The sequence below is a fragment of the Parasteatoda tepidariorum genome, chromosome 5 (genome assembly GCF_043381705.1).
Source record: "Parasteatoda tepidariorum isolate YZ-2023 chromosome 5, CAS_Ptep_4.0, whole genome shotgun sequence".
Lineage (NCBI taxonomy): Eukaryota > Metazoa > Arthropoda > Arachnida > Araneae > Theridiidae > Parasteatoda > Parasteatoda tepidariorum.
The window spans coordinates 55,408,556-55,425,405 of record NC_092208.1 but is presented as its reverse complement, the minus strand read 5'-3'; the positions used below and the strand labels follow the sequence as shown (position 1 = coordinate 55,425,405).

General features: G+C 27.3%; 1 protein-coding gene across 30 annotated transcripts in view; it reads left to right on the top strand.

Annotated features, from left to right (window-relative positions):
* The first annotated feature begins 271 nt into the window (after nt 1–271).
* The window catches only part of LOC107457063 (myosin heavy chain, muscle), a 59,072-nt gene continuing 42,493 nt past the window's right edge, over nt 272–16,850 (top strand). For 7 of the 30 annotated variants that reach the window (XM_071180831.1, XM_043044378.2, XM_043044381.2 and 4 more), the window contains exons 1-9: nt 325–460; nt 9,248–9,507; nt 11,885–12,025; nt 13,820–13,976; nt 14,080–14,107; nt 15,043–15,157; nt 15,477–15,569; nt 15,814–15,877; nt 16,009–16,107. In XM_071180831.1, coding sequence (XP_071036932.1) covers nt 9,301–9,507; nt 11,885–12,025; nt 13,820–13,976; nt 14,080–14,107; nt 15,043–15,157; nt 15,477–15,569; nt 15,814–15,877; nt 16,009–16,107 — 904 coding nt within the window. In that variant the 5' untranslated portion in view covers nt 325–460; nt 9,248–9,300. Of the gene's footprint in view, nt 642–9,247; nt 9,508–11,481; nt 11,623–11,884; nt 12,026–13,819; nt 13,977–14,079; nt 14,108–15,042; nt 15,158–15,476; nt 15,570–15,813; nt 15,878–16,008; nt 16,108–16,850 lie in introns of all 30 variants that reach the window. The other 23 variants (XM_071180833.1, XM_071180826.1, XM_071180832.1 and 20 more) reach the window with 7 other exon arrangements.

Below are 16,850 nucleotides of genomic sequence, written 5' to 3'. Positions count from 1 at the left end.
AGTTTTGTATCGTAACGCTAAGCTTTGTGACAATATCTTTTCGGGGCAGGGGAAATTTCGAAATATATTTTGAGATTTTCTAAAAAAAATCACTGTAAACCTTAGTTTTCTTCAATTTGTTAAAAATCCCTGAGAAAACACACCTAATGATCAAGAGGAAGATGCTATACATGAGAAGACTCATGGTAGCCCAAAAATGGCATGGTCCTTTTCTCCACCCCTCGTCCCAGGAAGGGGGGTAGAAAGATATTCTCGTCTTCTTCAACTTCTAGGGAATCTTATTGACCGTGTGCCGCGCGTGCGAAAGATCTTCATTCCCCCACCCCCAAACGTGCGTGTCTGGACCAATGGGAGATGAGCTAATTTTGCACCACGCTTTTCTCATATGGAGAACATATCTGGTTGCACCCGTTTAAAAAGTGCTTCTACTTATTTTCACTTTACAGAACGGATTTCGGACGTAAGTTTCCTCTCGTGTTTTGTACTTTCTCTCTTCTTGTGTGCCTTTTCTTTTTTTCATTGTGATCAGTGAGGTGATAAAACCCATAGGATATTACCTATATATTCACCTGCTATTGTTCGTAGTCTGAGTGGATTTCAGTGAATTGTTCAAAAAGTTCCATCGAAGTTTGCAACCTGTGGTTTGGCTTTTTTGTTCTTTTTATAATCAGTTGTTTTATTTGAATTATGAGTAAATTTTTCTCAGTACTTCCATGTAGATTTAAAAAAAAATGAATATGATTTAAGCAAAAACGTAGCGAAATGATAATCACACTTTATTTAGCATTAACCTTTTATACTTATTATTAGTTAGAGCATAAAATAACTTTCATTATTTGTAAGGCATGGTGAAAATTTTCGATTATAAATATGCATAAATTTTCTAGTAAAAAAAATGAATTAAAAAAATTAGATTTTTTAGGTTTGAAAAGTGCTTATTGTTTAAATTTTAATGATGCTAATTAAATTATATTATTTAAATTTAGTTTTGTATGATATAAACTCGCAAAAACTTTCACACAAACTTTTTTAACGCTTTTTGCATGTTTAGTGGGTTTAATCGGAATCATTTATAAATTAGTTTCATGAACATACATTTTATATACTTTTACGTAGTACAGCTAATGTTTAACTAAAAAATATAGATCTAGAAAAAGAGAAAGAATATTTGCATACTTCATTATTATGACAGGAGGATACGCATTTTTTTAAATGATTATAACTGTATTGTAAGAATATTTTAATATATAATAATAATTCATCACAAATAGTATAAAATTATAATTTTTTTCCTGAAGAAAATCAAACAATAAGACACTATGAATTACATTAAAAAACATTCTCCAAAAACAAAAGAAAGAAGTAAAGACGGAAATAAAGACGATTGTTGACTATGTAACATAAACGAAGAAACAAGAACTGATTGTTTTCGTTTCAGTAAAAAGAAAAGAGACCTACGGTTTAGGATCTCGCGCTTTGCGCTCTGTAATTCGTTTATCCTGCATTAATTCTTCAATACCATTGTCACATTCAGTTTCGCGCGTAAAATTAAAAATATATTTTAATATTTCTTGATTTCTCATGTCGGTATGTATGTTTTAATTATTAATTGTGATCCATACTGTATTTTAAATAATGGAAAGTAAAAGGTTTATTATTAGTAACAATTTACAATTCTTTGAATCCATGAAATCAATCTATTATAAATTTAATTAGAACTTCTGAATTTAAAAATTATGCTGACTTTTCGAAGTAAAATGACTTAAAAAGTTTTTTTCGTTGCTTTGATTAAATATTTTAAAGTTATTTTTAATTTTTGTTCTTAAAAATAGCATGGAATAAATAGAAATTTTAGAGTCTTTCACGCATATTATGAAAAATAGATAAAAGTTGTTAATTAAAAAAACTCGTTATTAATCTTTTTTTAAAATTTAAAAAAGGTTTAATAGTAGATAAAGTAAATTTATTCTCAAATATCAAGAATTTTAATATTTTCAAATCCATGATACCTTGAAACCTTACATATTAATGTAACTAATTAAAATGTAGATTAATAAAAACTAAAGGCGGAAATATTGAGAAAAACTCCTGCTATTCTCCCTATATTTTTTAGATTTCTGCTCGCTATTGTTCCTTGTATAGAATATTGAAAAATTGTTAAAAATATCCTGTAATACTCTGTTACGAATTTATAAAAGAACAAAACGGTAAAAAATTTATGCAATTACTTTTATATTATTATAGTATTTATATTATTTATGCAATTACGCATATTATTTATATACACTTTATATTACTTATGCAATTACGCATATAGTGTGTTAATTTATTTTAGTACCAAATCGTGCAAATATACAGAAAAACAACACAGATTAATAAAGAGTAATACATGCTAAGACAGAAGAACAGATACGCTATTATTTCTGAGGCTCAGCATTTACATAAAAAACAAACGTTGCTTTGGAATTTTATAACTAAAAAATTCGCTAGAAATTACTATTATATAAATTATAAGCAGCTGTATAATCCAAATATCTTAAAAAATATGTATGCAATACAAGTAGAGATAATTTTCATAGCAAGATTTGCTTAGTGATTGTAAGAAGTGGTGATGTATGTTTACGATGTGAGCTCGACGTCGATTTCGAGTGTGTTTTGAAATTATTTGTCTCAATTAAGAGAGTAAATATAGTTTTTCGCTTATAATGCAGTGCATACATATTTATAAAAAGTATTAATTATTACAAATAAAACTGTTTATGATACGTACAGCTCATTCGATGCCATAAACAGTCTTGCTTAAATTTTTTTTATTCCGAAATTCTCCCATAAATTTAAGCATTGCCATTTTTACAAGCATATTATCATACAATACACATTCAAATATGCAAAACATGTTATATTTAGTACTTTGTTAGTACTTTGTTTGTTAGTACACGTTATATTAAGTATTTGTTTGTGTTATACACGTTATATTTAGTTAATACTTTGTTTGAGTTAGTTATTTAAAACGAGTACTTGGTTTAAATAAGAGATAAAATATAAAAAAAGGTAAATTATGAAAGTTAAAATTAAATTGAGGTATAAAATCCAATGTCCTTAAGATATAAGAGAAGATAATAGTGTGGTTTATAACCAATAAGTAAATGTGAAGTAGGATTATTGCAGCCAACTTTGTTGAAGCAAATATTTTCAAATGTTATAGAAGCCTAAAGTATAGGATGTCAGGAAGATGTTTTGATTCAGTTCAAAAAATGCATTGAAAATGCAATTTAATTTGAGGAATCAAAATGTATTTTTTAAATGGCAATCTAAGTTAAATCAAAATTAGGGAAATATCAAAGAATGAAATGTGTACACGTTTTTTTCTTTCTTTTTTTGAGATGGTATTTTCTCGAGGCATTTATTATTTTACTATCGTTTAATATTTTTTTTTTATAAGAAGAAAAAGGAGCATGCCGATATCCTTAAACATTGAGGTATAAGAGTGCAAGAGATCTAGTTGAATATTCATTCAATACTAAATGAAATAAAACTAGATATTATTAGGATGATTTTCACATTTTCGTTCACTGTTAAATAAACAGACAAACTTTTAAGTTGGTTATGTGTATGATGCCACAAATTAACGCTAAGTATTAGTGGATTTCTTATTTTTCTAGATGTGAAATATCAATATAAAGAAAATGTGACCAATACTTTATACTCAATACTTCTAAATAGTGTAGAATTTTCAAATAAATAGATAAAGAAGGAATCGAGAAAAATTTCTTTATTTGCATTCATTTGAAAACGTAGATAATGTAAAACTTATAGTTTCACTTTATGAGTTTCGCAAAGAAACTTCAAGCCTTACCTTTTGAATAAGAAAATCATATAACTTTTTTTTCTGACTTTTGAGCTTAACAACTCCGAAGTAACGTTACTTTGATGAATTATTTATCAAAAAAGAGTGTTTCGGCTTACATATTTTCGGTGTTTAGATATGTATATTCTTTACTAGTGATGTATATTCTTTACTTATGATGTATACTCTTAATAAAATAATATTATTATAAAATAATATTATTCTACGTATCTTTCATTTAAATTTAGAAATTTTAGAATATCTATAAATTTAGAATTAAATTTAGAGATATCTGTAAGTTTAGAATTAAATTCAGAGATATCTATAAATTTGGAAATTTTAGAATATTTTAGTTGTAATCTAACGGTACTTTTTTTTAAAAAAAAATGAAGAACTTTCGGGTAAAATAGTGATAAGTCACACTTTCCATGTAAGTGCGTTTTCAGATCACCTTACAAATATTTAGAATTTCCGTTTGATAATAGCATATAATAATGCTATTTCCTATAAACAAAAGTGCTTGACGAATTTCCGTGGAAATCGGAATCGTAAAAAGATTGCTCAGAGATATTTAAACTATTAGATTACTTTTATAAAGACTTTAAAGCAAAACAAAAAAAAAATCTCCCTTTTTAAAAGCAGCATAGTATACCTTATTTTATTTTATAACCGTCGTTGAACAGCTGACCTAATTTAGAGTTTATGGCTACCAATGTTTAACTCCGTAGACTTGTAACCCAATTCAGAAGACAAGGCAATTCCTGGATTAAGTATCGGGAGAAATTAGCCTTCGTGGAGAACTTTTTGATGCAACTAACCCGGATTTGCATAACATGGAGTGAAAAACCACAAAAACCTAGCACGGTTAGTTTGACGGCAAGGGGACTCTAACCCATAATCCGTCTACCACTGAGGATATTTTTCGTCAGCACTGCGGTCGGTGCGAGCCGGGTGCGGAATTCGTATGGACCAACAATAGCTGGGATTCAAACTCGGGACACCTCATTGGGATGCGAACTCTCTATCCCCTGAGCCCCCATCTCTAGCATACAATATCGCTATTTTCAAAACGAACACCATAGAGAACATGAGGGCAAACAGGGGAGAACATGAGGGGTAAGAATTGTTTCTAAATATAAAAAAACACGCTGTCAGAAATAATTTTTTTAAAAAGTCATATTATAGGGGACGTTATTGTTTTTTTCAGGGGTAGGAATACTCTATTTATTACAATAATCCAATTTATTTAAAATTATGTAAATAAAAATAGACTTAATATGACTTTAAAAGTCGACTAATAGGGCTAATGATATTTTTTTCGAAAAATAAATTTGAATCGAATATTTTTAACCAACAATATTTCTTGTAAGCATAATTAAATGTAACTTTGCATAACTGTTTTGTGAAATAAAAAAAATAATTCGGTAGTAGCAGAATAAATTTGTAAATTTTTTTCGAACAATTTATAATTGAAATGTTTAGCTTTTTATATTGAAATGTTTAGCACGGTCAGAAATAAATGCTTATAATAATTATTTTTATTAAACGTATTATTATTTACCATTAAATCTATTATCTGTTTTCACAATATTATCAATACTTACTACATATATTCTTAAGAGTTGTTAGCAATAAGAATAAACAAGCAGTGCGTCTTCTTATATATTTTACAGATTTTTTGTGTAAAAAATGTGTTAAAATGAGCTTTCACGCTTAAAATCACTTACAACCTATTACTTTAGAATAATTTATTATTCGAGAAGCGTCTTTTATTCAAAAGCAGAAATTTAAAACTGTAAATTAGAAAAAAGATTCCAAAAAGTTATTATTTACAAAATAATTTTCTCACTTTAAAAATCTAATTTTTGCATGAAATAAGTCGTATTTCTTTCAAAATAAGGTTTTCAGACGTTTATTAAAAATATGAACAATTTATTATTCAATGTGAAAGTAATTTATAAGAATGTGTCTTATTTTATTCAACGACAAAAGTTTAAATTTGTAAATTTAAAAAAGACTCCAAAGAGACATTACTTATCTAATCATTTTCTGTGGATTTTTGTCGCTAATCTTTTTTAAATTATCTTACCGTAATCGGTTGTAAGTATTGAAAAATTTAATTTCTTATATTTTAGAAATCGAAGATATGATAGCAGTGTTTTCTAATGCTTTTGCATTAGAAAACATTACATTCTAATGCTTTTGCATTAGAACACACAACAAAGACTAAATTGTAAGTTTCGTTGAAATTTGAAAAAACTTAGAAAATTTTATTAGACTTTAACGAAAAGCGTTTATCTAAGGAGGCTTCGATTCAATGTGAAATTATTTAGGCGAATGGCACGTAAGTCTAACTATGTGGGGAGAAAAAATTATATGCTTCTTTATATAGTCTCTATCTCAAACCGAAATGAAAACTAAATGTTGTTATTTATTTTAATTTTCTTTATTATTATTTATTCTCTCTAAATTCTAAGGAAATTTATAATGATAAATTTCTTATTTAAATAGGTCTTACCTTACATTAAAATACCAATTAAATTTTAATTGATAATGAATGATTAACTCTTGTTGAAATTTAAGTCCTCTATCTAATCGAAAAGTGATCAAAATTTCCTTTCCCAGGTTTCCCCCTCAACTAAGAGCGAAATAATTCATGCACAGAAAATTAGATGACGAGAAGACTTTCAATTATTTTATCGCTCATTTTTAAAAATTGCTAACTATGTTTTTAATTATTTTCTTATGACTATTATTTACTTTATGATGCTTAGTTAGCCTCTCCTTCTTTTCTATTCTCATTTTTCAATTTTAACTCAGCACATAATAAATAATGCAACTAAATCAATGTCGATTAATTAGATTAGTTTAGTGCAAAGGCCGAGATACTGTATTTATCGCGAAGAGCTTGAATCGTTTGTATCACTAAACACTGCTATCTATAATTGCATAACTACAAAAACTCTATGCATTATTTGTTACAAATATTATTTCGAAATTGCTTTGAAATGAGAGTAAGTCGAACTATAATGTATATAAGTTGAAATGAAATGTTCATAAATCAAAGGTTACTGAGTGTTTATAAGACTTCATTTTAAAAAGAGTACCAATATACATACAAAGCTGGACTAAAATATATAAATGTTTAATGAGTGAGCGAAGCAATCCGAAATCAACTAAGAAGATTGTTCCGGGGTTTGACAATTTACATAAAATATGTAATTGAGAGCTCAAATATTATTACAAGAACTCAGAAGTCTCATTTCTTTTATTAATTTTTTCAATAACAGAATGCACTCGATTAAATACAGAGTGGAAGCTGTGGGATTCATCACAAAATAGTTGTTGGTAACAAAAACTGTAAAACAGTTTGATTTGAGTATCAAGCAAGAGAAAGATATATATTGGATTAGGACTGTTTAAATATTACGTAAGCACCTTACGGAGTGAGGATTAGTGATTCTTTTATATTGCTGACACGGTGGCAAGAGGGGTATGAGCAATGTTTACGTAAGACATTAAATCATCTTATTTAAAAAAAAATTTTAATGTGAAAAAATAAATAAATAATAATAATAATGAATAAAAATTGTGACAAAAAAAACTTGGGAAAATTTACGTGTGTGAAAATATGTAAATTTCTAACTTTGGAACAGAAAATGTTAGAAAAAGAATTTCTTTAGGTTTCAGAGATCAAGAGTTTTAACCACGGAATGAAAACTGTATGATTCCTATAGAATATTCTACTCAAAATCTTACAAAATGAATTGGAAGATAAATTTCATTTTAAACAAAATTGCATCACTTATTTAAAATTATTCTTAAAATTATATTACTACTTTTAAAGTCAAAATTGAAACAAAAAACAAAGGGTGTTGCGACTTAACCATGGGCGAGGTTGGGAGTAGTATCACTTATTTTTGTTGACAAGGAGGAAAGAGTAGTCCAAAATTGTCAAAAAATATTTGAATGACCTCTTAATATAACATTGAATAATGTAACACTAAATATTTTTTTCTCCTGCATCTACAATATTATAATAGTTATATTAAATAACGTGTCTATCTCTGTACTTACTAAAAACTCTTTTTTTTAAAAAATTTATTCATCTTTTTTTGCTTCTGTGATTTGTCTTAGATGAATTCTCTGAAAATGTAAAAAATATGAAAAAACCATATTTGCATTTATAAAATCATATATCATATTGAATTTATCAGGAAACTTCGTAAGCTAAACAGAACTATGGAATAGTAGTCCGCAATTAAATAGTGGTGTATAGACCTTAACTAATTTCGTCTTGTATGATGGAAATTATGCATTGAGTGTCCACTTTATTATGGGTTTACCATAGTCCGGCTACTTTTTTGTTTTAATACATCTATGGTTCTAGATGACAAGATGCCTCTTTCAACTTTATTCCACAAATATGCTTAATAGGATTTAGATCGGAAAAATTAATGGGGCAAAAATAAAGTCTCCATCATGTTCCATCATGTTGTAAGTAAGTACCTCTTGCCTTCGGGGTGAAACATTAGAATTACAGGATGTAGATGATCAACAATCATTTTAAGGTATAATGTTGTATTCAGACTACCATTTACACGAAATTAAGGTCCTCTAGCCACTACACTCTGAAGTAATAGTTCATTTGCTGTTTGGTGGTCATAATAAATTGACTACTTAGGGTATCAGATTTAGGAAGGAATTCTTCACTTTGCTTCCTTTCCTTCAGATAGAAATTAATTAGCTGGTCTACTAAATTTTCATGGTAACGGTAGTTACACAAAATTGAATAAATAAAATTAAAAAACAACAACAAATAAATGAAAAATAATTAAAATAATTAATTAAAATTCAATTTTAAGTCTTCATGATTGTGAAAGGATAATTGATTGACTTTGAAGTTTAATGGCTAGTGACACAAAAACGGCTAAATTGCCAGAAGTAAAAGACTATTGTGAAAGCATAGCTGCACTAAAATCAAAGATATTTTCCCCTCAGGATAATTGATTCAAGCAATGTTATAATCTAAACCTGCCATTGAAACAAACTAGGAAAGAAGACATAATAAACAAAATCAAAGGAGAAAAGATAACAAGGCTAATTTGATGTATGGATACGTATGAATGGATGCGTATTTAGATGGAAAAAATTTATATTGTTGATTTAAATATTGTTGATTCGAGTGATTTCAACCAACAGCCATCGAGTTCTTGAAAACTCAAGTTACAGTAGTTTCACACAAATATAATATTTTCCTCTAACAATTTATGTTTCACAGCTTGATTAATTATTTGTAATTTTTTAACTTTTCATAAGATCCTTTAGCTGAAAGAAATTCAATCAAACTGAAAGTTATTGTACTGTAAGTGAACATCATTTTGCTGTTGTATTTTACAGATAAAAACCTGAAAACGTTCTGCTGATCACCGTCGTCCCGAACCAGCTTAATCATGCCGAGAAAATTCGAAGAACCAAGTGATGATCCTGACCCAGCCGAATTCTTGTTCGTCTCTTTGGAACAAAAGAGAAAAGACCAAACTAAGCCATACGATGGCAAGAAGATGGTATGGGTGCCGGATGACAAAGAAGGCTTCGTTCTTGGAAACATTGTTTCAACGAAAGGTGATATGTGCACTGTCGATGTTAAAGGAGACGAGGTAAGTAAGTCTTTGATCACCAAGAATGTAAACATTGATTTAAGGTATAATTAAACACATTAATAGGACACACACACACACTACCGATTGAGAGCCCGGGAACATGTTTTTTTTTAAGCTGTGTTAATTTCTAAACTGTTATTTAACGTCACAGTGGTCATGTAGAACACAGAAAATACTTTTGATTAGAAAAATAAAATAAACAAACTTTTCCATGAATTTTTTTAGAAATACATGGAATTGTTGTGTGTTTCTTTAAAATCATTGTCTTGAAAGATTTGAAAATATGATCAATCATTGCATTGCCAAAAGTAAAAAGCTTTTTTTATGTTACTCTTTTTAAAATCACATTGAAAATAAATATTTAGCTTTTATTTAAAAGTCTCAGAAGTCTTCAATATCACTTTTTTTTAAAAAAAAAAAAACATAAAACAGACAATTTACGATATTCTTGGTTTATTCTTTTTTTAGAAAAAAATGCTCTTCTTTTCGAGGAAGAAAGGTTTTAAGTTTATTTTATATGTATAAAAATAATATTTATGGTGTTCACCAACAAAATGCCGATCTTTTAATAACGAGCGTCGTTTAAAAATATCCCATATACGAACTTTCAATTGGTAGCATGCATCTTTTAATTAATGAGTAGCACATATAGTTTTAATACACTGCTTTACTTCATTTGGTCATTTCTGAGACATTTTACAAAATGAGTTTTTGTTCGTACCGTATTTAGTTTAAGAATTTAATTCTTCCTCATCATCTCGGTGACGCATAAGGCTCTCAGTCTTGTTTTCCGCTATCTTGTCAACTGTAACCACTCTTCCTTTTTGCCGACTAGACAATTTAGTTCAATATACATTACTTGAAAAGTTTTAAAGAGTTTTTTCGAGATATTATTCGAACGCTAAGTCAATTTTATTGAATTTGACTATAATTGAATAAAATTAAGTGAATTTTACTTCATTTACGCAGGGCATTATCAAAAGTTTTTTAAACTAAATAATTTTACTGTTATTTTCTTTTATAAAATATATTTCGAAGTTAAAATTTAAAAAATATAAAACATTTTGCACCTTATACATATAGATATACCAGTATTATGAAATAAAAAAAATATCATAAGAGTTAAACTTTTTTAAAATATCTTGAAAGAAGTTACTTTTAAACAAAATAAAAGATCAATATATCTTTATGTTAAGTTAAATTTTTCTTAGATTCAAGTTAACTAAATAAATTGAAAGCTACAAAGTTCAGTATTATTTGTGATATAATTACTCTACCAAGCCTAAATAAAAATACATCAGCATTTTATTATAAAGACAAATTTCTTAGTATATTGAGCACTGTAAGTGCTCAATATACTAATATACTCAATATACTTAATCTAAGCAATATTTTAAAATAATCATTAAGCGTATCTTCTCATGGATATGATTATATGTAATAATTTTGTTGTATTTATAATTTTAAACGAAAAAGAACGTAATAAAAAAATGTTTGCATAAGCTAGCATTACTTATTTTACTGTAATTCTACATTATGAGAAAAACTGGTTAAATGTTCAACCATAATATCGTGCAATGGTGCTTCGATCTTAGCGTTAAGCTTAACCACATTTCAGTTAAGTTGAGCCATAGTATTGTGCAATTAAATTCAAAAGGCATGATAATATGTTCCAATTTGGTATCATATTAAGGTTACAGCATATTTGAATGATATTATATTTCAGTGTGTACGAAAATTTCTAGCAGTGTATTCAAAGCACCGATTCCTTAACTTAAATTTCAAGTGCCAACAGCTAACTGTTATTAAAAACCCATTAATTTTTGCGAATGGTTGATGAATTTTTATATTGCACTGTTTGAGTAAATAATATTATAAAAGTACTTTGAACTGTTTCCTTATTGTTTTTTGCTTCTTATTTGTTTTCTTATGAATTGATGTGTCAATTTTTCAACTTATCGCTATCTGTAGCGAACATTGAAAAAAGAACAACTTCAACAAGTGAATCCCCCAAAGTTTGAAAAATGCGATGATGTGTCATCTTTAACGTACTTGAACGAAGCAAGTGTTTTGCACAACCTCAGGGATAGATACTACATTAATCTTATTTATGTAAGTAAAAAAGAAGGAAAACATTGTGGACAATAACTATTAAGTGAGAAGCTTGCAGCAAAATAGCATATTTTTTGCTTCACAAATGCTTATGAAATGCTCACAAATGCTTATAAAAACGAATGATTTTTACCCCACTGAAATTATTCTGCGAACGTGGAGCTGTTGGTAATAAAAAATTTTACATTACACCACAATGTTTTCTTTCAAATTTTTTCTTCCTTTTGATTTTAATTGTCTATTTTCTTATCCTACTTATCAGAAACAAGTGAAAAAAGAACACCTTCAGCAAGTAAACCCTCCTAAATATGAAAAAACCGAAGATATGTCCAATCTTACTTATCTTAATGACCCTAGTGTCCTTTACAACTTAAAAGAAAGATACTATGCCAAACTCATCTACGTAAGTATCGCTTTAGAAAGCATGACTGCTAACCATTAACAATTTTTAAAAAATTATTTTAGTATTTTTGCCTAACTTGAATAACAATATATTGAATAATCAAGTATATATTTTTACTTCAAATGATTTTGAATTTCATTTCATATTTAAATCTTTTTTAAAAAGATTCTTTTTTAGTTTTTGATATTTGATTATTTGTTCCCTATAGTGCTTCCCATAAAATTGAATTTTTGCTATATTTTTGATGTTATATACTTTCCCGTATATTTTACCTTTTTTTAGTGCTTCCCAGAGAAATATATTTTTGTTTTGCTTTTTTGAAACATACTCATCTTGTTTTTATCTGCGGAGAAGAGTTGGCATACATATCGATATCGTGGATTTACATCAAGGAATTTTGATTAAATTACTACAAACAACCAAAACTGCACATTTTCTCAAAAGTTTTATTTCTATATAATCTCAATTGAGCTTTTTCTTTCTTTATAATTATAAGTGTATTATTGTTATGGAGTTAGATCTTTTTACTAGAAGTGTTTCATTCGCAATAGTTTAAATAAATGACATGTTTTCCTCGAAAATATTTTTATTTTTTCAGATTTATTAATTTATATCAGTCTTATAATTTTTTTGTTAAATTATAAAACAAACATTTTTATTCAAAGTTTTACACATTTTATTAAAGTTAATTAAATTGTAAATATTGTTTTAAATTTTTATTAAATATTCCTTATATTTATATTGCAGGTTTTGTTGTGTGCAAAAACTTATTAATTAAAATATCGTTTTCATGGCTAGTGGTGTATATCAGCAGCCCAATGGCTTTTAATTCAGACTGTACGTTGGAATCATTAAAGATCCAGAATATTTTTTAAACAATTTTTAACAAAAATGGTCATAACTTTTTATCGATACTGCTTAATAAAAAGAGTTTGTCCTTTTTTTTACTTTTTTTTTAAAAATTCATTTCATCTAATTTGTTTATAAACTGACAAACACTTTTCATGATATTCAATTTATCTAAAGTTCAAAAGCTAAATATGTAAATTAATGGTATGTGAATGTGTCGTATTCTATATAATAATAAAATTTTAAAATTGAAAATTAGAAAACGATTTTAAAAGTTGTCATTAACGAATTCGTTTTAGTAAATAAATTGTATTCATTTTCTTACCGTAAAGTATTAGTTTCAATTTAAAAATAGCACATCTAGCCACTTTTTTGGTTTTTAAAATATTTTAAGTTTTTACCTGAGAGTTAACTGATCGCTGAAGGCGAAATTTGAGAGCTAACTTTATTATATTTCGAAGAGAATATGAATGTAGAGTTTCATTGTAATTTAATACTAAGAACTGATCGTCTTAAATTAATAAATTAAAAATTTTCCTCCTTTTTGTAAGCAATTAAAATTTAGCTTTTAAGTATTAATCTATTTTCATTTTCAGATAATTTTCTTAAATTGTTTCTAGTAAATGTAAATATATTTTAAAGATTTCCAAGATAATTCCTTAAACTCCTTACATAGAAACTTTATTTTGTAAAATTGTTTGACAATATACTATTTGAACTTATAATTTTAACGAGATACTATTTGAACTTATACTTTCATGATACTTCTTTTTGAATACATTATTGAAGGACTTTAAGATCAATATTTTCTAAGAATTAGTTTTCTAACAGCAGAGGAATCTCTAATATTTATCGAATAAATTCTATTTAAGTTTTAATTGACTCAATCAAATTTATCATATATTTTTGTAAACATTATTTTTTGGTCTTCATTTTTACTAACAGACGTATTCCGGCTTGTTCTGCGTTGCAATCAATCCTTACAAGCGATTTCCTATTTACACAAACCGTGTAGTTCAAATGTATAAAGGCAAGCGACGAGGAGAAATGCCACCACACATATTTGCCGTCTCAGATGGTTCTTACAACGACATGTTACAAAGTAAGTAATGAGTATAATAATTGCTTACAGTAATTTAATAATATGTTTTCTTTTTAAAATTTTTTACAAGTTTATTACAATATTGTTTCTTTTTTTCTTCCAGATCGAGAAAACCAGTCTATGTTAATTACGTAAGTGATCTTATGTTTGCGTTCTTTTTGTTTGAATTATTATTTTTTCAAATCATTATATATAGGTGAAAATAAAGGACTAATAATCATCATTTTAAATAAAATATGCTAAATAGTTTATGGTTTAAAAAATTTCTCCCATAATGGAGAATAAATGAACTACATGTTTTGGTTATTATAATTTTTCATTGGAGTAAATCCACTTAAAGTTTACTCTTAGTTAGAAAAAAAATCTACTGCAATCTGCTGTAGGCACGTATATATGACTTAAAACGATACTTATTAAGTTAAAATGGGTAAATATTTATATCTGATTTGAAGAAATGAGTGGAAGAAAATTCTAAGTCTGAACCTTCAAGACTGGGGGAAAAATTGAACTTTATATGCTCATTTCTTTAATTTTTGTTGAAATAATATTTTTTCTACATGAGTGTGTGTAAAATCTCCTCAATCTCCCGACAGTAGGGTATTAGGATGCTTGAACTTTCCCCTGGCACCATCCTTGTTATTATCTTCGGTATGTTCATAAGTAATATAAAGAAAACGTATAGTTTGTCTACGGAAAGAACTCCTTTCGCCATTCGTCTGGAGCAGTGGTGGTGGCCAAGGTTACAAGGTTTAACTATTTCAAGTAGGGGCGCTGTTTTTAACTTGGGTCGACGAGATAAAGGAAATCAAAGAAGAGTTGAAATGCGCCATTTTTTGCTTTTTTTCCATAACAGCAGGCGGCTTTAGATTTAGAGGCGAGGGGAGTTTTTTCCATAGATAAACTGTATGTATGATCTGCGCAAACTTATATTGAGAGCCTAGATTGTTTTGTTGTAACAGGTGAACAGAACAAACGTACATCAACGTAAGGGATACTGTGTGAGACTGTCAAATCTCTCTCATTTTTAATAAGTACATTAGCTAAATTAGGTTCTTTTATTCTACAGAGGAGAATCTGGTGCTGGTAAAACGGAAAATACCAAGAAAGTTATTGCTTATTTTGCAAACGTGGGAGCTGCTTCTTCGAAATCTGCCAAAGACAAGAAAGACGCGTCTAAAAAGGTAAATTAGACACTAGAATTTACTAGCCTATTTTATCAATCATTCATTTTAAGAATTAGAATATCTTGCACACATTTGATAACAAATTATAATTAGCTTTATTTATTTAATTTTAAAAATAAGAATGTTTAAGATTTCTATTAACTTTTCATATATTGTTGGAAAATTCTAACAAGTACTTTAAAGTAACTAAAATGCTTAGAACTATTATGTTTAGTAAAGGGATCATGGATTAAAGATCCCTAAATAAAAAAAAGCAAGTTTTGTACATATTTTTATAAAAACATTACATCATGGGTATCTCTTTTTAATAAAATAGGGCAACTTAGAAGATCAAGTCATTCAAACTAATCCAGTTCTGGAAGCTTTTGGTAACGCTAAGACTGTGAGAAATGACAACTCTTCCAGATTTGTGAGTATATTTCAAATGCTTTTATGTAAAACACTTTTAGCAAAAGTATTTTTTTTTAAATAATTTTCAGTAAAAAAATTTTTTAACAAGTGTTTCTTATATTTAAAAATTTTTGTAAAAAAGGAGCAATTACAATTTATAAAACAAAGTTTAAACATATTTTTCAAAAAAAAAATAATGGTCTAAGTGTAATAAAAAATTTAACCTCATGCATGTTTTAAAGTAATATTTCCTTTTATTCCAGGGTAAATTTATTCGAATTCATTTTGGACCAATGGGGAAACTTGCTGGTGCAGATATCGAAACATGTAAGGCTATGTTGCTAGTTTTAAGATTTTACTTTGCATATTCCAATTAAAATTCATTTAATATACGTATACATGAATGTTCCTAGATTAAATCTTAATACTTTAATTTTTTATTTCATTCAATACTCTAGATTTACTTGAAAAAGCTCGTGTGATATCTCAACAACCATTGGAACGTTCTTATCATATATTTTACCAAATCATGTCAGGAAAAATCAAAAAGTTAAAAGGTAAGCATTTTATTTGAAACGTTATGAAAAAAAATACATTTTTAAATCAATTTTAAAGTAATGACTGCAAAATTGATTATCTTTAATAATGTAGGGACTATGTGAGAAGTAATTTACGCATTTAATCAAAACCATTATTTTTTTGCTTTGACAAGCAGTTAAGGTTATTTACTTTATTGTTATTTATTTTGGAAATGACATAATTTCAAAACAGTATTTTTAAATATCAGTAAAATATAGCAAAGCAGAATTTGGAGGTCATTATTACTTTTTTTTTGTTTAATAAAATTTTTTTTTCTTCAAAAATTTCGATGAAGAGATTTTTTTTTTAAAATATCTGTTTCGTATTTTGCTATGAATTCTGCATTATAATTTGCGTTCATGATATTTTTATACAATTTGATTGGAGATATGCTTTTATTCTAAAACGTGTGTATAGATAATACGTAATTTGTCATTAGGTTTTGTATACGCATTTCTTTAGTTTGCATAATGTGATTAAGAATTGTGCAAATACTTTAAGTGTGAAAATAAATGTATCTGCTTTAGTTTATAGCTCTAGAGATAATGAGATATGTTTTAATATTCAAATTAATTTCATAAAATAACTTATTAAAAATATATTTTCCCTCAATCAACCTGTAATCCTTAAACATAACCAGGCATTAATTATTTATGTCTCCTTAAGTCGTATATATTTGTTATTATTTATTTCATATTATAAGTAATGAAAACCAGGGCTT